We start from the raw sequence: 27,836 nt of genomic DNA, 5'->3' as shown, positions 1-27,836 counted from the left end.
GTTCTCATCTATACCAGCACTAGGAATCTATCCGTAGTTTTCTGGGTTTGTTTTTATATTAGTATACCAAAGTGAGGAGCCCACCATACTACAATAATTAACTCCAAACCCGCCTCACAGAGAAGAACTTCATCAAACTCACTGGTCACAGAACAAAACCAAGACATTAACGTGGGAAAGAAAGTTGTGTGGGCTGGGGTGGGGAGGGGAGAAAAGGGTGGGAGGGAGACAAGAGAGGGTGAGATGACATCAAAATGTCCTGTTTGTGTATGTCAAATTGTCAAACAGAAAATATCAGAATTCTGAAAGAGGGCTCCATGCCTCCTACATGAGTGAAGGTAGTGTCTCTAGCTGCCCTGAACATGGCAGGAGCGACTGTATAATCTTAGAAGTACGAAATACATACTGCATACTACCTTTCAGAGCTAGGAACACCTACCGATTTACTAGCATCGTGGGGATGCTTTCTGTGACTGTGTACGTGTGAGAGTGTGTGTGAGACAGGGGGGAAAGAGAGAGATGTAAGTGTGTATGGGGGGGAGGGAGGGAGAGAGAAGAGAGTGTAAGAGGGGGACAGGGAGAGAGGGCAGGAGGATGAGGGAGGTAAGAGTTGTGTTAGTGAGAGAGGAGGAAGAGAGGGAGGGAAGAGTGTGTGTGTATGTGTGTCTGCATGTACATGTGTGTGCAGGCACACTCACTGTTGGCGGAGCTGCCAGCATATAGCATACATATGTGGAGGTCAGAGGACCTTCAGTGTGTCAGTGGGTCCTCATCTTTCCACTTTGCTCAAGATAAGGAGTCTTTGCTATTGCTTAAGCCAGGCTAGCCCCACAAGAACCTCTGGTAATTCTTCTGCCTTGGCCTCCCATCTCCCCATAGGGGCACACTGGGATTACATATACTAGTGCTATATGTATATGAGTGTGGCCTTTACGTGGGTTCTGGGGTCCAAACTGTCAGGCTCGTGTGGCAAGAGCTTCTGCCTGTAGAGCCATCTCCCTAGCCCAAGAATGAAGTTTGTAAACTATAATTTGTATTTGCATAGTTTTTAAAAGGCATCTGGTCCTAAAAATCTAATTTAATTCTAGCTGATAGTTTATGGTTTTCCTATTTTCTTATATTTTATCATCACAAGTAATTATGCTCCAGTTATAACTGCTATTGTCACAGAGTTAAGCTAAGATTTAATACTTAAAAAATAAATCCTGTTTAATAAAAAGAATTTGATGTTTGGAAACTGTAGGTTCATCTGAACTTCAGGTAAACAATTTTCTAAGTTCTGTACACACCTTCCATGCAAAAGCAGCTTCAAGACGAATTCTTTTTCCGTTTGTTTGTTTTAGTTTTGTTTTGTTTTGGCTTGGGTTTTGGTTTTTTGAGACAGAGTTTCTCTGTAGCTTTGGAGCATATCCTGAAACTAGTTCTTGTAGACTAGGCTGGCCTTGAACTCACAGAAATCTATGAGTTCTCTGCCTCAGGTTAGGGATGTTGGGTAGGGAAGCTGTAGGCCACTGTGTGCCATCTAAGAGGAGCGTCCTAATAGTTGGAAACATGCGGAGTAACCATAGGAAGCAGTGGAGTAGAGATGCTGACTTGGAAGCTCTCTGTTTCAAGTTAGTAAGAAAATGTACAGAAGAGAAACCATGACCCTGAATAAAACCTGCAGAACACTGCCCTGACATTTTGGTGGGTGGAGTGGCTCACCAGACTTGTTTGTAAGGATTATAAAAGAAATATATTTTATTGACAAGGGACATATGTTAGATTTAGCTCATGGAAAGAAAATGTTGAGCTAATGAATTCCTAAGGAACATGGAGAAGAACATATGAGATGCAGAGGATAAGGCTACAGTATTTACATTCCTATGCCCACAGAATGGCAAGCCAAAACACAGCTAGTGCTGAACTCCTCATAGCAGAATGTTCAGAAGGCGGCTACAGTGCTCCACACCCATGGGAATGACATTTTAATTTAAAAACAGGTGCACAGAAGTGAAGTAGAAAAGATTCAGTGTCAGGATAACACATGGTCTAGCTTCCTCTTCCTTGGCAGGGGTAGGTGGGGAGAAAAGGTTGGCTCAGGATGGCATACGTGGTGAACAAAGGTAAGATCACAAAGAAAGGATTTGGGTTACAAATCAAATGAACTGCACTAAGCCTCAAGCTCACCAGCTTAAGCCCAGCAGAGCCTCTTATCTGCAGCTGATATACTGGGATACAACACACCAGTGTTACCTGTTCCTGTCACCTCAGCTATTTAGTGGCCACTATAATAGAACTAAAGACTGACAACAAATTGCCACTGTTGGCAACTATGTGGCTTTGCTGGCTTACCTGATTTCCTCCAGAGCCTAAGCGGATTAGGTCCATTCAAAGCCATTAGGTAAGGACAGCGGAGTCAGTGCTGCAAACCTGGAGTGGTCTGTCCACTCCACCCCAGCCTCTGTCCATACGGGAGAGGCCAAGTAATCGTCTCAAACCTTACTAAGAGGCTATCGTCCCCTTTCAAACAGCTTAGTAGCTTCCAAATGGACAGAATTACAAAGAAACTGTATCACAACCTGGCCTTTGCCATCCTGCCCCAAGAAAGAACTTCTGACTATACAATTTGTTTGGCCTCAGACCCTTTTTTTCTTTTTTCTTTTTCTTTCTTTTATTTTTTTTTGTATTTTGCAAATTATCACCTATCCTGCATGAATAAACTAAACTATCATCTCAGAGACACAGCTCTAGCTATATCATAAAAGGGACATTACTGTCATGATCCTGTTCATTCCCTTTATAATAAATACATTCTGCATTCATGTACCTCTTTGTTCATGTGATATTATACATCAATTCTTGTCCACAAGGACAAGACATACATCTCTACCTAACTAATGCTTAGTAAAGGGCCTAACGTGCAGGACACACTCATAGGATTTCTGGTACAGGAAAGCAGAGAAGAGATAATGGACACAGACCCACACAAAGTTACCTCTGCCAGAACTGAGTATTAGATAATGGTCTATCACAATTAATAGTTTAAATATTAAATTACTGAGTTTAAATATTAAATTACTATCATTAAATATTAGAAACTTTAGAAAATGAAACAGGGATGGAGAGATGGCTCAGTGGGTAAAGGTTTTCTTACTGCCAAGCCTGAAAACCTGGGTTCCATCCCAGATCCATGTGTGAAAGGAGAACCAACTCATACATATTATTCTCTGATGCCCATGTACACAGTGCCACATGTGGGCATGTGCATGCCCCCCCCCACGCCATACAATAAATAAAAGTAAAAGAAACCATAGTAAAGCAACATTCTCATGAAACGCCTATTAGAATTATGCTCTTTGGGGAAGCAACATGTAATAAACACTCTAAAAGCTCTATTTCATATGATAATGTTTATTAGCAAATATATCATTTTAACTTTTGAAAACCAGCAGTTAAGGAGATGTCCAAGAAGCTTCTCTGAAGAACTCAGACCCAAGGTAGAACACAGCCCAAAATGAGTAGACCCAACATTGTTTGAGGAGGATATGATAGCTACTTTCACGTGTCAACACCATTCTAGATGTTTCCTTTTTTTTCTTATTTATTTATTTATTTATTTATTAAGTGTACAATGTACTGCTGGCAAGGAAGGCACCAGGTCTCATTACAGATGGTTGTGAGCCACCGTGAGGTTGCTGGGAATCGAACTCGGGACCTCTGGAAGAGCAGCCGGTGCTCTCACCCTCTGAGCCATCTCTCCAGCCCTTTCTACAAAGGTCGTTTGTTTGTTTGTTTGTTTGTTTGTTTGTGAGACAGGGTCTCTCAGCGTAGCCCTGGCTATCCTAGAACTCACTAAGTAGACCAGGCTGGCCTTGAACTCACAGAGATCTGCCTGCTGGGATTAGAAGTATGCACACCACATCCAGCTACAAAGATCATTTTAAAGTAAGATTCACGTTACTCAGCTGGCTCTAAATCATAATGCTGGTCATTCCAAGGGGGTTAAAAGTCCTGTTAGAAAAGAACAACTGCCCTGAAGATGGGGAACTTCTGCCACAGGACGAGTTCAGGCTTCACTCCGCTGTGGGACCCGCCCTTCCCTGGCTCTTCAGCCTGGACACAAGAGCTCTGGTGCAGCCACTGCCCCACAGGGCCTCAGTAAGTCTCTCCTTCTAGCCTGTTTTCATTCTCATTCTCTCCCAATCACAATTCCCACCCCACGCCCCTCTTTTTCTTTCTCCCCCTTCTCCCGCTCCCCTCTCTCTGAAGTCTGGCCCTTAACACCTTGTTGATACTTTTCTAGTAATGATTATTTTCAATTTATAATATAACATTTTAAAAATAAAATAAAAACAACTATATATTATTACTTCTACATAAATATTTTCAAATAACTATGAACTCAAAGTATATATAAAATGATTTTACAACTGTTCTGATGAACTCCAGCATAGCTCCCATAGTTTAAACACAGAACCCTATGGTAAAACTGACCTCATCATATATAAGCATACATCTGACGAATGTCAATAAAATTAATTTCTTTGAATAAAAGTTGTGTGTGTACATACCCATATTTTAAGCTTTTAAAACAAATTACCTCATTTTAAGAGCAAATGTTTTAATTCACATAGCTACACTATTTCAAATATATAAAATATGGTACATTTCAAGTTATTGTACACACCATTTACTCATTTGCCAATCATATTTAAGACTGAGTTACACAGTTAAAAGGTGAACTTCTTTAGTTAAAAAGAGAACATTTAGTAACTCATAAATTGAATAGATAATTACATAATTTGGAATATTGTCAATGATCTTAAAACTTTACTAATATGATATAAAATATTAATGAAATATAGAATAAAACAGTATTGAACTAAAATTGTTGAGTTCACTTATGCAATTGTTTCTAAACATTCACAATCATATTTTGAAAGATAGACCACCTCTCTGAAGATATTAAATACAGATTATTTTTGTCATGTAGTATCTGGATCTTGAGAAACACAGATGGGAAGCAAGTAAGAAAGCTGGGCAAAGATGATTACAGCCAGGGTGGACCCTGCTCTGTCCTTCCCACTGCTGACTCTGGTGCAGGGTCGCGGCACAGGGAGGGGCACTGCCTCGGAAAACGCTTCCTGATGCTTCTGCAACCCAATAGGGAGAACACACAGCAGGAGTAAAAGCATGCTAAGACTAACGGTCCCCAAAGAACACACAAAACTCAGACCCAAAGAGTGTAATTTATACACACCAAGTGAGAAAATACCAACATTTGGCTCTGGTCATCCAAGCATTATAGCCAGGACACAACTAAATAAAATTACACGCTTGTTGTGGTCACATGTTGTTAGGGGGATAGAGTGAGAATTTTAATGAATCAAGTCATTAAATGATTGTGAATTCCTCTTGTTTGAAAGTATACAATTCTTCATAAATCTCAAATTTGCAATCAAAGTTGTAATTGATTTCCTTCAAAGTAATTGAAACTGTTAGGTGACTTCACGAGAGGTTCCAAATCCCTGAAAGTACTAATTTGTGAGCTACCTTTTAAAACATGCACAGAACATTTCAACTCAAAGTGGCCAGCTCTCTTCCTAAACGTGGCCCGAGGACATCTGTGAAAACAGTCCCTAATTCTCTTGACATAGAAAAACCCCACAAAATCACGCAAATCAAGAGGTACAGGTCTTTGCGTTCATTTTAAGAACATGTGTGAAAATGCCTAGGCCATAGAGGTATGCAAATTTAAAAAGCTGATTACAAGCTATCTGAAGGATGTCACTTTAAAGAGGCCATGTGTGTGGATGTAATGTACATGGAAAATAGAAAGAGACAAGATCTCCTGAGTAAATTGGGAACATGGGAACCATGGGAGATGATAGAAGGGAAGGGGAGAGGAATGGAGGAGTGGAGAAAAACATATAGCTCAATAAAAACAATTTAACAAATCCCCACTAAGTGACAAGACACTGGATAACACCCACCGAGTCAGCAAAATGGAGACGACACGGCAGAGCTAGATGGAGACAACAAGGTGGACCCGAGCTGGCAGTGTGCAACCACGTGCAAATACTTCCGCTAGTGATCGGTCCATGTGTGCTGTTCAGTGTATAGTGGAAGAGTCACTGTGTCCCCAGGCCAGACAGCGGGGCTAGAAAGAACAGAGAACTGAGCTACGGGTGTAGACATCACTGACCATCCCAGGTGAACAAGTCTCACAATGCGCACCACTAAACTTCCAGAGCTCATGGGCGGATTGACCCTCACAGCTCCCTCCCACATGGACATGACTCTCATGTGGGTAACAAACTGTTCCTAAGCCAGAAGAGGAGGCTGCACAGAAGAAAAGGACAGACCAGAAGGAACTGAAGCAACAAAACCTTATGGCATGAAAACAAATTCAACATCAAATAAATGAAAGCAACAAAGTAACCTTAGAATTTAAAGGTTCCCAACAAACACACGGCTAGAATCCCCGTTAGAGCGGGTACCACCAATGCTTAGCCAAACCGCTCCACTACTCCCAATTTTGACGATAAAAAGTATATTCCAATGCCAGTTAGAAAGCTTTGTAAAGTACTGTATCTCCGCAGGGACTTTCATCCAGCAACCGCAGTTCTCCATCCTATGACTATCCTATGGAGAGGTATGCTGCCTTCTACACGCCTGGAGGCTTGCATCTCTACGTCCTCCTGTTTGGCTCAGGTGACCAGGTTCAAAAGCTGTTACTACTGCAGTCACCTCTGGACACAGTCCAATCTGCCAGGGACCCATCAAAAACACGGTTATCTAATAAATATAATATTTCAAGCATGAGAATATTTAATATAAAATGATCTAAGAATAAATGCCTCTTTTCATTTTTTATTTTTACTAATGCAGACGAAGGTTTAGAATTCTCATCTAAAATATATGCATTCCAGTAGATGGGAGAGTAACTAAATGTATGTGTTTTTATGAGTACTTACCTGAGATAAAACTTGGCAGACTGTTTCTGAATTCTCCATATGTTACATGTAAACTTAAACCAAAACACCTGGAAGCACCACACAGGCTGTAGCGAAATTATTTTTGGATCTGAAACTCAAGCTTTCCACATATCAAGTCTCTAGATGGGCGGGAGGCTCAATGAGCTGTTACTCTATATTTCTAAAGGCTTTTACAGTAGCAGATAAGTCTCACTGCCTTGCCAAAGAGATTTATATGTCTATGCATGAATTTGGCCAACCCTCAGATCCTGATGTAAAGAACTGATGCTTGACTCATGTCTGCATTTTTTCCATTCTCCACATTTTTCCTAATTAAGGCAATGCTTAAGAAAGAAAATACTTTGGAACTCAAAACTCCTCTGGGCACATACTGAATTCCCAGTTCTTATGATTACAGGAGACTCGACCTCACTCCTATTGAGGACAAATCATGCATACATTTCATAAATGCAGCATTTGTCCTACTCAGGGAAAAGAAGAATTGAACTTGCACTTCAGACATCATCAACACCTGCATCTCCAGTGCCAATGGCAATCATTTTTTTTAAATAGTTGCCAAACGATCCACTGCAGTAACAGTTACAAACTACCTAGTTCAGACATTCTCATTTGCTTCATAGCTTTGAAGAAAATCCACCATGATTTCTCTTTCTTAAAACCTTAAAAATGATCAGTGCAAATTCTGAGCTTATTTTAAAGGTGACGAAACAAATTAACGGGAGTGCTAACTGCAGAACCTGTACAAATAAAAAGCAAAGGTGTTACTACAAGTAAATGCCCAAGTTTATTAATATCTAACAATAAACCACTCTTCTGGAAGAGTTAAAAATGTAATCAGTGTTTTGATGTTTAAAAGAATTTCTAAAGTTTACAGACTAAGTGAGAGGTATATAAAGTTATTATACTTCCTAATATGTTAACTTTTTTTTTTTTGAGACAGGCTCTCACCATGTCCTTCTTGCTGTCCTAGAACTCACTGTGTAGACCAGATGGGCTTCAGACTCAGAGACCCAGCTGCCTTTGTCTCCTGAGTGCTGGGACTAAAGGTGTGCCACCACAACCAGCTTGTGTCTGACAATTCTAATATGGCTGAATCCAGCCTTGGTTCACCTGGGCAGCTCTGTTAGTCAGCAATACCTGAATCCTGAAGGACCCCTCCCATAAACACCCATCTGGCCCATATTCTAAAAGTCACCTCCACCTGCCTCTGACAGGCAACCCAGGACCTCTGGGCCCTGGCTTGCCTGGGGTTTGCATTTTGATGTCTCAGTAATAAGGAGAATAGTGCTAAACGAGACACTGAGGTCCACACACTCCCTAAATTTAACTGCTTATATCTCGATCCCGGTACTGTGGCATGAAGAGGCAGGGCATTTTAGAAGTAATCAGGCCAGGGAGCCCGTAAGACCAGGACAATATAAACAGGTGCCTATATAAACAAGTTCTCAGAGGGCTTAATAACATGAAGATATAACAAGCAACCAGACAGTGTTCTAGTGCTCAGAGACAATCCTTTCCAGAACCCAACCATGCTGACCTTGATCATAGGATCCCAGACTCCAGGAGTAAGAGAAATAAGCCTCTCTAATGAAAAGGTCACTCTGTTGATGGTGGTTGAATACAGCATCTGATTTGACTAGGACAATATCACAGAGTTATTTCAATGATTGAGCATGTAGCTTGCAAATTATCCAAACTGGCCAGAAAACCATGTATCTTTCCATAAACAATACATGCTTAATTTATTTATAATCAGCTAATGAGCTACTAAAGTAGTTCTAACTTAAAATTAGTATCGTATACCTGTATGGCATATCATTTAAACATTATGAACACTTCTATTCAATTAAGCATCCACTTCATGGTTAATACAGTTAGTACAATACAGTCCCTATAATGTAACAGAAACATTATTTGTTTGAAGGAATGTTAGTCTCAGGGATTTTTTAAAATATTATTTTAAGCTTTCGTTCATTCATTCATTTAAGGCGGGGTTTCTCTAAGTAGCCCTGGCTGTCCTGGAACTCATTTTGTAGATCAGGCTGTCCTCAAATTCAAGAGATCTGCCTGCCTCTGCCTCCTGAGTGCTGGAACTAAAGGTGAGCACCACCACTGGCTTTAGCTTCTTTTGTTTTTGCTATGTCACAAATCAAGTTTCAATTAAAGGTGACACTCTCCTCCTGAGATTCCAGACAAATGCAGTTCCCTATATGGCATGAGTAAACATTTATTCCTATCTCCCTAGGTAAAGTGTCACACATAGAGAAGGAGAATAATTTTTTTAGGGTATTGCCCCTGGTGGCTTTCTCTACTCTAGTGAATGATCCCAAACCCACGTATAATTGGACAGCATTAACTGGATTATCAAAAGTTGGAGGGTCATGAAATTTGAAGGGAGATGGAGGAAATAAGAAAGGAGAAATTGCCAGGCGGTGGTGCTGCACCCCTTTAACTCCAGCACTCGGGAGGCAGAGGTAGGTAGAGTTCAAGGCCAGCCTGGTCTACAAGAGCTAGTTCTAGGACAGGCTCCAAAGCTACACAGAGAAACCCTGTCTTGAAAAACAAAAAGGGGAACAAAAAAGAAGAAATAGAGGGTGGATATGATCATATTTCATTATATACATGTGTGAAATTCTCAAAAATAAAGATAAATGTAATAAAATATTAGAACCTTTGAATACAGCATCTATTAAGTTCCCAGCCCACACATCTTATTGACTTCTAGGCCCACCTATCTGGATGTTCCTCTTTTGCAAACGACTCTTTTGTACATGACTATGGTAAGGCTGGTGAACACTGCTCTGCATCCCGTCGGACGGCAAGCATCCCGAGGTGTTACAATGCTTATACAACAATAACCACGACTGAGGATTATTCAGCTCTATCATTTGTATTACGTCCAATCCCACCCTCCAAAAACTCACAAAATAGATATTATTCTAAGGAACAGGCTAAGAATTCAATTTAAATGCACTATAGCTTTCTCCAACTAATTTGAGCACTGAACATTGTTTGCGCCTTGACTCTGGGTGGACCAACAGTACTAGTCTGGGCATCTTGGGAAAGACTTGTTTTGTTTTTTAATCTGTTTTCAGCTCCACCTTTTTGCCAAAATCAGTACTCCCCACATAAAGATGAGAAGTGAAAAAAGTATGCATTCAAGCTCTCTACACTCAGTCAAACTTCTTTGTCCTTGTAGACTAACTCACTGGAGTTGCATTTCCTTCAGGATCAATTATTTATGAGGATTTGTCTGTTAAAATAATAAGCTTAAACCGCAGGGGGAAATGATGGATCATCATTACTGAACATTTTCTCTAAGAGTGCACGAACAGGATGCTCCTGAATTACTGTTTCAGTGAGATAGCAGAAAGGGCATATTAACTGAGCCCCAGCCAGGCACTGGATACTCAACAGGACTGCAAGAATAACTTGAAATAATGACGTTTCAGGTCCAGTGTAGTGGTGCATGCCTACAATCCCAGCTCCACAGCTAGAGGCTGGAGCTCTGTGAGATTGATGGCACCCTAGTCTACACAGGGAAACAAAGGTTAAACTGGTACATAGAGAGTCCTATCTCAGAAAGAGTTTCCCTCTCTAGAATCTTATAACCTAGCTATGACTAGGGATCAAAATTATTTTGACAGACATTAAAAATATCAAAAGTAAGAACATGGTTATCAAATACATAGTATAATGAGATGTAGCTAAAAAAAAAAGACATGTTTTGGGGAAATGCATGTTTAAAATACAATAGGTAGGGACTGAGGAGAGCTCAGGCTCAGGACTTAAGAATACTTGCTGCCCTTGCAGAAGACCCAGTTTGGTTCCCATCATCCATGACTTCTCACAACCATCTGTAAATATTTCCAGAGGATCCAATGCTCTCTCTCTGGCCTCCACAGGCATCCGGCATGCATGTGGTACACTTACATGCATGCAATCAAACACTCATACACATAAAATTAATATTTAACTTTTTTAAGTTCAAAATATAAAGTAAGTAGGAAGGAGAAATACTTCAAAAGAAACTCTTTAAGTCTACTTTATACGCCTGTATCATTAATTTGTACGAAGCTTTCTGAAATGTTTCACAAGGTATATTAGTAAGTAACTCAGGTAAGACAGAACTCAGTAGAACAGAAAAACAGAGAGCTGTCTCTGCCATCTGTGTAAAGGTTAGCCATAATTAAATGTGCTGTGAGAAGCAGACAGAAACACCAAATATGCAGAATTCTATAAAAATTACAGTGCTGTGGGCACATGGGAATTAGACAACCTAAGCAAGCCCAACAACAGTCTGAAAACTGATTATCCATGACATCCTGACGCCAACACAAAGTATCTATGCCAAGGAGACGAAATTCCTCAGGAAACCAGTAAATGCATATTCCAGCTTTTTCCCTCAACAGCCATTAAGAATAGGATTATTCATATAAGAATTGATCTGGGAGGCTGGGGACACTGCTTAGCTGGCAGAGTGCTTTCCTAGCAAGCACATGGCTCTAAGCCATGTCCTTAACACCACATAAACCAGGCGCGGTGGCACATGCCTGTAACCCTAGAAAGGAGAGGCAGGAGAATTCTATGCTGTCCTCAAATTCCGAAGACACAGGCATGCATGTGGTGCACATATATACATGCAAGACATAAACATAAGATAGAATAAATGAACCGCTAAGAAAATTTAAAACAGGTAAATGGCAAGAAGTACATGAACATTAATAATCCAACATTATTAATCACCAGTGAAATGCAAATCAAACCCACAGTCAACTATCACTTGACCTCTGAAATGGATAGCCTCAAAATGATGAGAGACATTCTGCCTGGGGTATGAATGAGAAATAAATTACCTGGTGATGGAAGCAAGGGAAATTAATACAGCCAGTATAGAGAACAATGGGGAGGGACCTCAAAAATTTAAAAACAAAACATCTATCAATCTCACTGCTGTGTATGGATCCAAAGAAAATGAATCAGTCTGTCAAACTGCTGTCACTGTCAGACTGCCAAATACACTCACAACACACGAGACACAGAGCCAAACGCAATGCCGCTAACAAATGAATTAATGAAGATACACACACAATGGGTTATTATTTGGCCTTAAAGGAGGAGGTTACCCTGTCACTGTAAAACCCTGGGTGACCATGGAGGACAATGCATTAAATGAAACAGTCAAACACAGAAAGTACTGCATGGAAAATCACTAATGTGTGCCATCTCAAGTGGTCAGTCAGTGCAAGCAACAAAATAGGATTTAGTGCAAGATTAGGAAATGATTGTCAAAAATGCCGAATTTCAACTAGATAAATGGAGTCCTAGAGACCTGCTGTGTACCAGTGACTAGAGTTAATGAAAATGTAATTTTAATTATTTAATTACTTAATGTATATATAAACATGAATGCAGCCCAGAGAAGCCAGAAGAGAGCGTTGAATCCCAAATATCTGAAGTATCAGACAGTTGTGAGCAGCCCACTGTGGGCACTGGGAACCGAACTCAAACTCAGGTCTTTTACACGAGCAGAATGAGCTAAGCTATAATAACCAGGGAGCCAGCTTTCCATTCTCCAAAATACAAATTGTACTTAAAATAAAAGTTTACGTACCTCGGTTTCCGAAATGCCAAACTGTATTGCTGGCATGCGAGACCCACAGTAGGAGTATAAACGATAGGCATGAATTTTTCAATATCAGACATCAGCACACTATAAAAGAGCTTCTCATTTCTGTCTTGCAGATCCATCAACAGAAGATACCTGAGGAAATTGGACAGAATTTTAGATCTATATCCAGCAATCAAAATCTTTTTTTTTTTTTTGGTTTTCTAATTCCAATCAAGTATTAAGTACATCTTTAGTAAAGTAGAAAGCATGAATAATGAAGCCAGGCAGGGTGGCATGTGGCATGTGCCTCTAATTCTAACACTCAGGCAACTCAGGCAGGAATGAATATGAGGACAGCTTGAGTTACATAGTGAGACCCTGTCTTACAAAAACAATAGCAACAATTTTTAGAAATATCCTTTAAGAAACTGGGGAGATGCTCAGTGGGGAAAGTGCCTGAGGTGCAAACATGAGGACCTGAGTTTGAAGCTCTGGGCAGAGGGGTCCATATCTATAACCTGGTGCTAGGATTACAGTCAAGCAAACCCCCAGAGCTCACTGGCCAGCCAGGTTAGCCAGTGAGTGTACTCTGGGCTCATTGAGGGATCCTGTCACAGGTGGAGGACTAGAGAGAAAGATATCCAACGTCAACCTCTGATCTCTACAAGTGCAAGAATGTGCATGCTCACAGACACACACACACATGCACACATACACAAATGTATACATACAAAAAACTCAACATCTCAAAGAATGAGGAGACACAAATTGGATTACTACCATTCAAACATCACTACTATTGTGAAATAATATAATTTTGTTCGGTACTTGGACAGACATAGTCCTTATTTTATAATTAAAGAGATGAAAATATCATAATAGAGTTTTTTTTTTTTTGATTTTTCGAGACAGGGTTTCTCTGTGGTTTTGGAGCCTGTCCTGGAACTAGCTCTTGTAGACCAGGCTGGTCTCGAACTCGCAGAGATCCACCTGCCTTTGCCTCCCAAGTGCTGGGATTAAAGGCGTGCGCCTCCACCGCCCGGCCATAATAGAGTTTAACCACTAACTCAAGCAAACTAATGGCCCTTCTTTGTTTCCTTCTTTCTTTCCTTCCTTTCTTTTTTTTTTTCCTTCCTTTCATTTTGAGACAATCTCACTATGCAGTCCTGGATGACCTAGATAGCCACTGTGCAAACCAGATTGACATGGAACTTACAGAGATCCACCTGCTTCTGCCTCCTGAGTGCTGGGATTAAATAGATGCACCGCCACACCAAACTTTTAACGGCCTTTCTCCATGTAGAGGCATTTCTGGTCTAGTTATCCTTCTATGCATAACCCTTTATGTATTTCAATTCAAACTACTTTGTACAACTAAAAAGTTGTGAAAAACTGTGTTCAGGAACAACGAGACCCTTTGCACTGATCTCTGGTGTGGGTCAGAGATCACTTAAGTGTGTGATTGTGTGCCAAAATCTTACTCTCTGCTGTGCCAATTGGAATGGGGCTGAGAAATTCAAGAGGTGACATTAGCACTGGGAAACCTGCCCTCAGAAGAGACTAACATAATTTCCACGAGCGCTTCCTTCAAAGGAAACTTACTTGATGAGATGGTGGCCCCTTCCAGCCATCAGATTCCACCCTGCTGTGGTGTGGATGAAAAATCATGCCCTGCAGGAAGCCCTACCAAGGCCCAGACTGCTCAGGACTGAAAGTCTGCATCACTCCGCCATAAGACGGCCATCAGAAACACCAATAATGACCAATGATCAATTTTAGAAACGAGGAAAAAAATTTTCTTGGGCATTTCTTCCTTTTGTGAAGAATATTCATGTTTACATATAAATATATTAAGTAAATGTGGACATATTTAATTTTCTCATAGAAAAATTATCTTGAGAAAAATAAACTGAGAATTCAAATGATTCTATAGAAACAGTAAATACTTTTTTAAAAAAATCACTGTACTTGCAAACAAATTCTCCTTAAAGTTAACTATCCATTCCAAATCATGTAATACCCCAACTTTCTTTTATAAAAAACAACAGCAGAGAGTGTCAGAGAAATATGTTCATAAATGTGTTACCTGTCAAAGTCAGAGTTCAGACGCTCAAAATTCTTAACTACCCTAAGGACCTGGATCTCCTGACTGACGAAGCAAGGCGGTAACAATCCATGGATGTTCAGTTGCTGTCTCTCTTCCAGAGTAAATGCCAAATCCTAGGAAGAAAAGGAAAACAATGATTTCCAGAGGAGAAAAAGACAAATAGCACAGAAGCACAGATCTGGGGAGGGCAGGGCCTAGCGTTGCTGAAGTACAGCCAGCCAACTGTGCACTAACCATCTGCTTCCTTATCTACAGAACCTGAGAGTAGGAAATGGACAGGAAGAAACTACTGAAGAGCACACACGTGAGAGGCCTGAGAGGCAGCGCACTCGGCCAGGAACGTGGCTGCTACGCAAACATGAGCAACTGGGCTGTGAGGCCCAGTGCACACAAAAGCCAGGCCAGGTACTCTGGCACTAGGGATGGGGAGACCTTCAGCTGGCCAGCCAATCAGTGAGCTCCAATGTCAGTGAGTGCTCCTTTGTCAAAAAAAAAAAAAGATTGAAAGTGATCAAGAAAAACACCTAGTCTATTTCTAGCCTCCACAGTTGTATATACACAAACATGTGCATACACACACACATACATAATACAGTATATACACCATATGCATGTGTACCCGAAAAATGAAAGATACAATCATTAACATCAGAAAATATGAACGTGAATAGTTATCTATTTTTAAATGCGACTAGAAGTAGGTCAGCTGACACCTGCTATGCTTCCAACTGTGAACTGGGTCAGGAAATAAACTGCATGATTCGCAGGGACCCTTTCCAACCCTCCACCTCAGGTTATCTCCCACCAGCCTTATGCAATCCTGGTTACACGAATTTCTTCCCAAACCCAGATGCAGCACATTTGTAGTCTTCCATGCATGGCATCTTTATCGAGAGTGATCTTGTTGGCACCACAGTTTGGACATAAGACCTGTAGACTCAAGCTGGATCTGACTTGAAAGCCCTCCACCTGAGGACTAGCTCTGGCAGTATTGGAAGGCATTATGCAAGCTTCCCAGAGAGGGAGCAACCAATAGTCCTACCCTGCTGTACCACTTAAAAAGCCCAACAGTGACCATCATGGCGAGAAATCCCCAAGGGTGCAAGTGGCACTCGTACCTTGTATGTAATTGGGTTTGAGGCCCACTTAACTGAAGGAAAATGATTTCTGATACTAGAAATCAAGACAACTACCCAGAGCCGGTAAGGTCGAGGATCTTCTAGAACCTACAACTGACACTTGACTAAAACACAGTGCTTCATAGATGCATTCTAAATATCTATCCTTCTACCCACAGATAAGTGTAGTTCTTACCACCTATCAAAGACACTCTGTTTTGCAACAGATGGAGACTTTTACTTCTGTCAAACTGCAGAGAACAAGTCATTACAGAATGCCCAGCCACAACGGGTCCATATATAGCCCAACTCCTGCACCTAAGGTTCAGAGAACATCATGGAAAACAGGAAAATGGTAAGAGCCAGGGAACCAGGAAATACGCTGTGGGGTTTTTGTCTCCTAAAATGACAAGGAAGTTTAATTCATGGTACTTCAACTACCATATGGCTGCCTGAACAAGACATGAAGAAGTATACCGGTGACAGACATGCTAATACAGAAGGGGGAAGTCTCACATGGCTCCACCCATAAACAAAGAATCTAAGGAATATTGAGAGGAGGAAAAAAATCTTCTTCCCCAGGGATGAGCCCCCTAACTGGTTATCCAAAACCAAATGATCAGCCCTGAAATCATATAGATAACAAGTAATGCTAAATGGCCTGAGCAGGCTGTATTTATATATTCAAGCATGTGTGTGAGTAGGAGGAGAGAGAGACAAGAAAGACACACTCGATTAAAAAAGAGGGAACAAGGGACGGGTGGGAAGGGGGGAACTTATGTAATTACACTCTAACTTTAAAAGTCCTTCTGTTGGGCGGTGGTGGCATAGACCCTTAACCCCAGCACTCAGGAGGCAGAGGCAAATGGATCTCTGTGAATTCAAGACCAGCCTGATCTACAGAGCATGTTCCAGGACAGCCAGGGCTATTACAAAGAAAATAAAACAAAACAACCTCCCAATAAAAGAAAGAAAACCTCCTTTTTACCTGCTTCTCCTTTCAAGACTGACCCCAAGTGCTTGATCCTAAGGCATTTCTAGACTCATAACCATTATTACTATACCCATGTCAAATTATCTGTTTACATAAACATAGGTACTATAAAGCAACAGTAATTGTAGAAGACTATAGAACTCAAGAACGAACAAATAAAATAGAAATAAGGAGTTGATACAAAATGGATCTAAAAGATTTGTTGGAGTACACTACAGGAAGTCAAAGCAAAGAGGCCCAACATTCTTTCAGAAGATAGATCTGGTAGACTGGGATGAGGAATCCTCTCTAGAAGATTCCTAGTGGAGATACTGAATCATAAAAGGCATCTAATCCAAGACCGGGCTGCTATTTCCTTAGGTCCATTATTAAGTGCTGAAATGGTATGATGGATGGTTGCCCTGATAAAAATAAGATTAGACTAGGAAAAAAAAACTTCAGAGAACCTGTATGTCCTTTCTGCCATGTGAGGATACAAGATGGCTGTCTGTGAAGCAGGAACTGGATCCCTCACCAGATACTACACTGTGTGGACTTGGGGCTTCCCAGCCTTCAGAAAGGCAAAAATACATACCTTGCATTTTAAAATCCCAGTCCATGATATTTTACCATTGCAGCCAAGACTAAGGCCTGGACCTTGTGATGCTACTGTTTCTTGACAGGTGGACAGGAACACAAAAGACACAAATGGCTCTGCAGCTGTTCCCTCTGTCCCTAAATGTCCGTACAATGAGGACTAATGATTCCTGAATCCTGCCGTAATAACTCAATTTATTGCATACACAAAACAGGACATTTTCTCTGCTCCCCTCCCTGCCTCTCCCCTCTCCTTCAACCCTCTCTCTTGGTCCCCATGCTCCCAATTTACTCAAGAGATCTTGTCTTTTTTTACTTCCCATGTAGATTAGATCTATGTATGTCTCTCTTAGGGTCCTCAATTGTGGTCTAGGTTCTCTGGGATTGTGATTTGTAGGCTGGTTTTCTTTGCTTTATGTTTAAAAACCACTTATGAGTGAATACATATGATATTTGCCTTTCTGGGTCTGGGTTACCTCACTCAATATGTTTTCTAGCTCCAGCCATTTGCCTGCAAATTTCAAGATGTCTTTATTTTTTTCTGTTGTATAGTACTCCATTGTGTAAATTTAACGCATTTTTTTATGCATTCTCTGGTCAAGGGGCATTTAGGTTGTGTCCAGGTTCTGACTATGACAAACAAAGCTGCTATGAACATAGTTGAGCACATGTCCTTGTACGATTGAGCATCCTTTGGATATATACCAAAAAGTGGTATTGCTGGGTCTTGAGAAAGGTTATTTTAAATTTTCTGAGAAATTACCATACTGATATCCAAAGGGGGTGTACCAACTTGCATTCCCACCAGCATTGCAGGAATGTTCCCTTTTCCCAACAACCTCTCCAGCAGAAGTTGTCATCGGTGTTTTTGATCTTGGCCATTCTTACAGGTGTAAGATGGAATCTCAGAGTTGTAAAACAGGACATTTTACATATTGACTTTTAGAAACGCATTGCTGAAAAGTATAAGATGCTGTCCAGAAAATTGATTATTATGGTAAAATTACTTTTAAACTTAAAGCAACCAAAAAGGGACATTTGTGCAAGAATCATCTGTAAGATGGAAGAAATAATTCAACAGATTTTTCAATTGCACATATTCATGTGTGTGTGTGTTTGAAACAGAACAGAAATTTGAACTTTTTTCAAACTACAGAAGACTGGAAAGAAGAAAGGAGGGAGGAAGGAAGGAGGGAAGAAAAGGAAAGGAGAAAATATAAGGCAAAAAAAACACCTTCAAATAAATACAAATGGCAACGAGAAACAGTGAAACACTAAATGTTATACCCTGTGAGTGCCTGCAAAACTACCAGCTAAAGTATGGTATTCTGAGAATACAGCTTGTGGTCAGAAGTTAACACACGCTCCTAGCTCAAGTAACAGTGGCACTTAGCCATCTTTACTCAGAGAGTCCACCAGGCCTTTTTACTTATGTTTTCCCCCATCTGTCTGATCGAGCAGACCTCTATACAGTATTCCATACACCACGGAAACGAGAATGCCATCTGGAAATCTCCCCAGTCTTTGATGTTTAGTAATTGCAGACTCCTACACTGCTTGCCAAATATTCGCAGACACACTAAAGCACCAAATCATCTGTTAAAAACAAAACAAAAAAATATACTAATAATTAAGGCTTAAACATCTGGTGAAATGGGCCAAGTCAAAAGTGAAAAAAAGGTCCCATTATTAAGTTTATATGATTTTGTGACTCTTTAGGGTGTAGAAAAAAAATCAGGGAATAAGGAAACTTAACTAGAATCCCTGGAACTTTTAGGATAATACATGATTCGATTTAACCATAGCTTTTATTTACCATATCACTAGCGGCATCATCATTTCAGGACAATTTTACAGAAACTGATGAGTCAGCCATGTCCAGAAGCTGTACATTTGTGCTTTCCTGCATGGCCTACACAACAAACGACGGCTCCGGAGCGCACATGCAGGGTCAAGTTTGTCATGGAGCTGAGAAGGTTAAATGTCCATACGCAGGTCAGGTTTCCAGACGGCCTGTAAAGTTCACCCTCTCAGAAGACCAGTCTGAGTTTCACTCTCTCTTTTCCTTCGGCCTTCAAGACTCTTGCACTCAACCACCGGACAATAGAAGGCCATTCTGTTTCACTGCAAAGGGCGGCCAACAAAACAACGCTTCTTGTGGACTCCACAGAGCTTCCGGAGAAAACACGCCTCCTCTACAGAGATCTGAAGCAAACCACTACCACAAGGGGTTTCTGTTAGAATCCATATGCAAACAGCCACTGAAGGAGCTGCAGGAGAGAGTCGTTGATTCAGCAGAAACGTATCAGGAAACACATTTTGTCCTTTCCAATGACCATCTTTAATGCTCACAGAGAACTTGTGTGGTTTGGATTCACTTGTCTCAGAATTATAACTAAAATTAAACCATGCAGAAATGCAAAAATTTTAACTCTTACAAAAAATCTTGAGACGGATAACATACATAGGATGCTAACTGTGATGACAAATTTATTAATGCGCTTAAGACACCTGAAATAAGAGGACATAAATGGGTGTTTGTTTACCTAGTGCCTAGAATGCTACTTGACACTTAACAGGTAATCCACAAATTGTGAATTAACTCAACCATCTTCTGTAACCAAACACTATTTCTTCTTTCATGAAAGACATCACAAATCACAAAAGCAAGAGAAAGGTAACAACCACAAAGACACTACTAAGCCAAAAGCATCTCAGTCATTCCACAGAGAAGACGAGTGAGGTGCAGCCACACGCTCATGAAGACAGGTACAGTGTTTCTGCTTGCTCGAGCACCCATTACACGCTCATTGCTACAAAGGAGTCAACTGCTGACACGTGCAATGCAAACTAACCTCAGATGCATTAGGTCAGGTGAAAGAAACCAGACTCCACTCACATGACCTTCTGGAAAAGCAGGGGCCCAGGTAGAGAGAAGAGCTCACCACAAAGGAAGGGACAGAGAATGCTTGAGGTGACAGACTGGTTTTGGTGGAGCTGATTGCATAGCAATGTCCACTGACAAAAACTAATAGAAGTAGAGATGGAAAGAATACACAACATGTCCCCTACACCAATTCTATTAGGCTCTAGTCCATTCAGCAGATGACCTACTGACTTAAAATGAAGAAATGTAGTAAAAAGGACTAAAAGTTTGTTCATATATTGTTAATATAGTAAAAAAGAACTAAAAGCACATTACTGATATACTTCACGTTCTAATTTTTAAGTACTATTTTTTGTCTAAATGAGATGTCTTTGACTCTTTTTTCATAGTCTACTGTTTAAACTTATTTTATCTAGATTTAATGTTACTGCAAATAATCTGACAAATCAATTTTTAAAAATATTTCCTCATACTTAAAATATTTTAGAATTTTGGAAATTTTTATTGCCATACATATACAAGAAAAGAATTTTTATTAGTTATGATTTTAAATCAAATAAGTGAAATTGAAGCTAGGTGCATGCCTGTAATTCCAGCATGAGGGAAGTTGGAGACAGGATGATTATAAAGTCAAGGGTTGCTGAAGCTACATAACAAGATCCTGTCTCAATACAGGTATAAATTTTTAAAAAGGTTAAATTGAGCTCGAATTTTTATTATCATATTTTGAATTTTACAAGAGTTTATATACATATTTTACATCTATAAAAAGAAAACCATTCCTTCCCCCACAGCTTCAGTCCTCAAAATTATTTAAATAAACTTTTTCTAATTAAAATAATTTTTTATATTTTTCCTAGTGGTATGCAAATCTTGTTCTTGTATGTATATATTGGTTTCTATGTGTGTGCAGATGTTTGTGGACATGCAGGCATGTGCATGAACAACAGGGGTCCACACTGATCATCGTGTGTGTGTGTGTGTGTGTGTGTGTGTGTGTGTGTGTGTGTTGGCTTGTGTCTATGTGTGTGCAGATATATGTGGACATGAAGGCATGTGCGTGAACAACAGGGGTCCACACTGATCATCTTGTGTGTGTGTGTTGGCTTGTGTCTATGTGTGTGCAGATGTTTGTGGACATGAAGGCATGTGCATGAACAACAGGGGTCCACACTGATCATCGTGTGTGTGTGTGTGTGTGTGTGTTGGCTTGTGTCTATGTGTATGCAGATATATGTGGACATGAAGGCATGTGCGTGAACAACAGGGATCCACACTGATCATCTTGCTTAGCTGCTCTCCACCCTACCGAGCCAGGGTCTCTCAGTGAACCTGGAACTCATGAAGTCAGCTAGACTGCCTGGCCAATGAGCTCCAGAGATCTTCCTGTCTCCACTCCAACTAGGGCTGGGGTTAGAGACGTGCACCACTATTTTACATGTAAAGATATTCCTTAATAGCTTTCTAGAATCTCCACTTAAAGGAGCCAAAGCAGGAAGATCTTAGACTATGAGACGCTGACTGATTGCTAGCTTACTTTTTTCTCAAATTGAAATAATAGATACCAGCAGAGTGTAGTAAACACACGTGAAAGTAAAACTTCTTTAATCACATGTGTGTATTAGATGGTCAGGGCTGCCAACAGAAAGGATAGTACCACAAGCAGGGCTGTCTAAGCAAAATCAATTTATTTCTCAGTTGTGAAGGCTGGCATTCTGGGATCCACCTACTGGCAGGGTCGGTTTCATCCTGACGTTTCTCCTACTCCACATACAGGCTTCTGATCCACCGACTATCAACTGCTCTCTGTGTCCTCACAGCTCTTTCTTCTATAATATACCTTAATAATTCTCATTATCATGGCATTAGGGCCTACCCTAAAGATCTCCCTTCAATTACGTAGTTAGGGACCTTACCTTTCTGATTACATTCTGAGGTACTGGGGAGTTACAATTCCAACATAAGAATTCTGGAGTCATGCAATACATAGCATAATAAGGCTTTTCTAACATGTGTGTGTTAATTTATAATATAGATATACTATGTCACAATCAAGTCAGAAAATACCTTTGAAGACTCTGAATAATTTAAAAGATATTGCAACTCTTAATATTGTACTGCAGTCTCTGGCTCCGTTCAATCTTCAGATTCCTGTGACTACTCACGATGGAATCACCATCATGAACTCAAGCACTCCTGCTGGTATTCTTAACGAGGAAAGAAAATTATATCAGTGACCTTTTAGTGTAAAAGCTCTGGAACTCCTAGTCCCATGATTTTCCGAAAACATTTTCTATTGTTTTATTCCACAGTTACCAGTTTAGACTAGTGAGGGTCCAAGATAAACCATCTTCTACCTTCAAATTCAAAGGCTCTGGGTGTCTGGGAACAGAAGAGTTGGCGGTTGACTTAGATATATCACAAATCTACCTGCATAGCCTCAGGAAAAATAATGGTATCTTTTTCATATTATCTCTATTATACAAAACAATAATCACTTATCTTAAACTACAGTGCTTTCTGCTCCTAATCGTAAGATGTGTTTCTTTCTCTTTTCCTCATAACAAACCAAAGTAGCTCCTGATAAGATGAAAAGCAGGCAGCTATGCAGTACTCAGAAATTTGACTTTTAGATCCCAAAGTTAATAACACAGTCCAAATTATACTTTTTTGAGAAACTGTCACTAGGTACAACTGGATCAAAATTCCTATAATACCTAAGAGGGGAAGCATGTAGAGACGCATAGGAACAATCACAGATAATAAAGTTCTCAATTAGTGTTTTCCTACCAATGCATAAACAAAGTGAGAAATAATAAAAATAATATTTTATTGTATATATAATTTTAATTTTTGTACATCATTTTATAAAACATAAATATTGACCACATAAAATTTCTGAAAATATACAAGCCATCTAAATCAAAAGCTATCCTAGAAATAAAAAATTTAAATTAAACATGCTACATATACATATCTATACAGTGGGCATAGATGAGCATCTTAAAATAGTACTTCAGGCTGCAGAGTACGGTGGCTCACACCTGCAATTGTAGCACTCAAGCGGCTAAGGCAGGAGGATTGCTTTAAGTTCAAGGCCAGCCTAGTCTATAAAATGAATTTCAGGCCAGCTTGGGATATACCAAGTGAGATCCTGTATCAAAAAAAATTATGTGTGTGTATGTGTGTGTGCTATAGTAAATAAAAGATAGTAAATCCCCTAAGCATGAGACAGATGTACTTTCCAGCTATGATGGAATCAGTCTGAAGTGATACACATTTGATTATTAGCAAGCAATCAGGTTCAGAATTCTGAAGACTCTATGTCTCTCAGGATTTCTTTTTTACTTCATGTCTACTGTTAACTTTGATTCTGCCAATTTTTACCTCCTTACGATTATCCCTAAATTGGTGTGAGAGATGCTGCTGTCTGTATGTTGCTTTTCTTGGTTAATGAATAAAGAAAACTGCCTTGGCCTGTTGATAGGTCAGAACTTAGGTAGGGCCTGTTGATAGGTCAGAACTTAGGTAGAGCCTGTTGATAGGTCAGAACTTAGGTAGGCGGGGAAGACGGAACTGAATTCTGGGAGGAAGGAGGCAGAGTCAGAGAGCCTCTGGAGTCAGACAAGCCGGAACTTTGCTGGTAAGCCATGACCTCATGGTGATACACAGATTAATAGAAATGGGTTAAATGAAGATGTAAGAATTTGCCAATAAGAAACTAGAGCTAATGGGTCAAGCCGTGATTTAATTAGTACAGTTTTTGTGTTGTTATTTTAGGGCTAAGCTAGCCGGGCGGGCGGGATGAATAAGCGGGCCCTCCTGCAACAATAAGTGGTTAAAATTTCACAGATTGTAAAGATTAAGCCAAATTCTAACATTTCTAACTATATTCCATTATACACTAACAGACTGACATGAACTTTAGGCTTCAGTATAAATGTGCATTAGTTAGATATTAGTAATTTAGTTACATTTGTGAGCATGCTGTCTTAGGATGATGCCAGAACTAAGACTTGGGAAGCTGCCTGCATCTGTTGGGGTGGTAGCTAATGCCTTTAATCGGAGCATTTGAGAGGCAGAGGCAGGCAGACGGCTATTGAGTTCAAGGCCAACCTGGTCTTGCTATTGAGTTCAAGGCCAACCTGGTCTTCACAGTGAATTCCATTCAGGCCAGCCAAAGCTACACAATCAGACCTTGACTAAATAAATAAATAAATAAATAAATAAATACTGACAACGTAATAAATATAATATGGGACAACCAAATGTATAAGTGTTAAGCATTAAATAATGATAATGGAAATAAGATAATTAGGAAAGGTTTCCACAGGGAAATTATTACTGAATCAATTAATATCCTTTTAATTCTAGGAATTACACAACAAAAATGGAAAGAAGAAAATCATCAAATATATTTTAAGCTGAAGGCTAAGTTTGGGAGTTAATTAGATGAATCTGCTATATATATAGGAAAACAATAATTTTACTTCAACTTAACAGGAAAAACACTCTGAATACCTGACTAACAGAAGGAGACAGTGAATGAAATGCTAAGTGGTGGAGATGCTGGAGATGTGTGTGTGTGTGCGCGCGCGCGCACGCACGCGCGCGCGTGCACAAACAAACTGTGTGGTGCCTCTAGCTGTGAGCTACCTGATACAGTCTGGGAACTGAACTCAGGTCCTCTGCAAGAGCAGCTGTCACCCCTAACCACTGAGCCATCTCCCCAGCCCCCACAGATGGTTCATCCACACCTATATGTAAGGAAATAATACTAACGAAGTGTGTCTTAGTCACCCAATGGCAGGACCATAAAATTCTTTCTACAACCAGATGACAGGCTAGGCTAGGCTATTAGGAGACATTAAGAGAGTTAAAATTAGCATCATCCCTTTGGAGTCAGGTCACCTCAAAGTAAAAAAAAAAATTAAATAAATAAATAAAACAACTGAATTAAAAATCCTGTCCTACTAATGAAGACAGAGGACTCTTGAATGTACAACAGCTAACCGCTTTCAATGACAGGACTTTCACAAGGCACCATACTGATCCTAAGGCTAAATAAATTCATTTTATTGATTGCCCCAGGATGACCCAGATTTTTTTTTTCTTTTCGAGACAGGGTTTCTCTGTGTAGCTTTGAAGCCTGTTGTGGAACTCACTCTGTAGACCAGGTTGGCCTCAAACTCATATAGATCTGCCTACCTCTGCCTCCCGAGTGCTGGGATTAAAGGTGTGTGCCACCACCGCCCGGCTGACCCAGATTTCTACGTCACTGTTTTCTCTGTATTTGATATATTACAGAAAAATGTGTGAATACATTAACGCTACATTTTTCTACGATTGCTGCAAGATCTTTGTGACAATGTTATCCTAAATTGGCATCAGCTGTTACAGGACAGGAGCTTCTGAACACAGTGGGGTGAGCATACCTTTGCTAAGGGATGGTCAGGCCTATCCACCCACTCTTAACAAACACGTCAATCTTGACTTAAGAAAAGCAAACAGGTTATACTACTCAGGTGATCTTGTCAAAGCAATCCAGGATTTCGTCATAAATTAGGGCAGGCAGGTAACAGGTGAAAGTCGTAAGTGGATCTGTCACGCCAAAGTTTACCTTTGTTCTAGTAAAAATAAGCCTCGACCTACAGAGTAATAAAGGAAGAAAAAAAATCAAACTGGCAATTAAATTTATTTTGAGGGAAACACAAGTAGGAAAAGTTAAAATTTTATTGCATGTACTATAAAATCGCTATAATAATAAATGATAAAGATTTGTAAATGTCACCACAAAAAAATTGGAAACTCAAACTAGCTATAATAGATGAAATAATCACACCTCAGTAAGTTACTAATAATGATCAACAAGTCACCAACAACACGACTAGCAGGGAATGAACAGATGATCCACTTCTTAATAAAAAAGGAGGTTCACTAAAGTGATAACCCAAACGAGTGAACAGGCCTCCATGATGACACTCAGGTCACGCTCCACATACTGAATAAATTGGAAATGTCAGGAACACACACACACCAATCTAAAGACAAACCACGCTGTAAAATAAGACCTAGTTATTTTTTTTTTAAAAAAAAAGATTGATTCTAAAGTGTTTTTATTTAGGAGAGTTCTTGGATGTGGAGTGGGAGAAGAGATGTCACAGCTTGGGAGAAAAAAGAACTCTGATTAGGGCATACACTGAATTTCCTTTCAATAAAAAAAAAAGAGAGAGAGAGAACGGGTTAATAACTTCCCAAGAGCTAGAATTTAGAAAGAAAAAAAATGGATAAAATAAACGGCTTTACCACAATCTCATGTAAGTTTTCCCAGCAAGGCATGCACGCAGGGTCCAAGAGAAGCCACCCACCATGCATCCTTAGCCTCTTAACCATCCCATCCCAGAAACCAAGAGGCCCTGCATCCCCCACAGGGTCGATGGGCTCCCAGGCACTCAACCCATCTCTGTTCAGGCTGGACCAGCAGAGCCACTGTCTCCACAGCAGCCTCCAGTCCCTGCCAGTCCAGCCAGTCACCTGTACAAGGATGGCACATCGCGGCTGCCCTGGCCGCCCGCCCGCCTGCCACCCTCATAGAAACCGCTCAATTGCCACACTGGACCACACGTCCCTTCCCGGGCTGGGCTCCTGGTTCTCGGGAGAAGGGCAGACAAAGCAGTCCGGGGCACAAGTAGACCCTCGGTGGGCCGCGGGTCCCCGCGGTCCAGGGGCCGGCGGCGGGGCCCGGGGCGGCTCTCCGCGGGGCCGCGGGGCTCACCTTGTTGAGATGCGGGTCCCGCGTCAGCAGGTAGCCGCGCTGGTGGGTGTGGCGGCGGCGGGGGGCTCGGGGCTCCATGGCCGGCACGGTGGCGGGGCGGGCGCGGAGTGCGGCGGGCGGCGGCCGCGCGAGGGAAGGCCCCGCGGCCGGGGGCGGGCGTGGGTGGCGAGAGGGGGTGGCGAGGCGGGAGGAGCCCGCGCCTAGCCGCCGCCGCCGCGGCCGGGCGGCCCGCGAGAAGCGCTGAGTCACGGCGGCACCGTGCGAGCAGGCGGGGGCGGGGCGCCGGGCGGGCGGCGGGCGGCGGGCCGGCCACCTGGGCCCGGACGGGTGAGGGGCGGGCCGCCCGGAGTCCTGGCTTCCTCCGCGTGGTCCACTGTCCTCCCCTAACCCCGCCGTTCTGGATGCCAGCCATGCCCCGATGCAGGAGGGGGTGAACTTTGACACAGAAAGCCCAGGCCTTGATGGCACTGGGCGAGGGAGCGACTCGTCCGCTGTTTCTGTGTCTAATGGGAATTATATCTGAATGTGATAAACGGAAAGGTGTTAACAGCGCAGGGGGTCCGGGGAACAGTCCAACTGGGCTTAAGGACGGTTTTCCTGACTGTTCCGGAAACCAAGATGTTAATTTTGCAAGACTATGGTTTCTTCTTTGATGAAAGAGGGTCAGTATTGAAATTCTGTGGTTGTATTATTGATATTTATACTTGAAGATTCAAGGACTGGAGAAAGTAAACAGATCCTATTCCGCCAAAAGGAATGTCTGATTTAAAAAAAAAAAAAAATTGGCC

The 27,836-nt window shown here is 41.1% G+C and overlaps 1 protein-coding gene across 2 annotated transcripts in view; it reads right to left on the bottom strand.

The window, feature by feature from the left end:
* The window catches only part of Me1 (malic enzyme 1), a 116,223-nt gene extending 88,946 nt beyond the window's left edge, over positions 1-27,277 (bottom strand). The window contains exons 1-3 of one of the 2 annotated variants that reach the window (XM_075965072.1): positions 27,049-27,277; positions 14,678-14,811; positions 12,595-12,744 (exon numbers count right to left, since the gene is read on the bottom strand). In XM_075965072.1, coding sequence (XP_075821187.1) covers positions 12,595-12,744; positions 14,678-14,811; positions 27,049-27,126 — 362 coding nt within the window. In that variant the 5' untranslated portion in view covers positions 27,127-27,277. Of the gene's footprint in view, positions 1-12,594; positions 12,745-14,677; positions 14,812-19,202; positions 19,224-27,048 lie in introns of those variants that run through there. The other variant, XM_075965071.1, reaches the window with a different exon arrangement.
* Between the last annotated feature and the right edge of the window lie 559 nt (positions 27,278-27,836).

The sequence above is a fragment of the Microtus pennsylvanicus genome, chromosome 3, assembly GCF_037038515.1.
Source record: "Microtus pennsylvanicus isolate mMicPen1 chromosome 3, mMicPen1.hap1, whole genome shotgun sequence".
NCBI classification, from domain to species: Eukaryota; Metazoa; Chordata; class Mammalia; order Rodentia; family Cricetidae; genus Microtus; species Microtus pennsylvanicus.
This window is presented reverse-complemented; position numbering and strand designations above follow the sequence as displayed.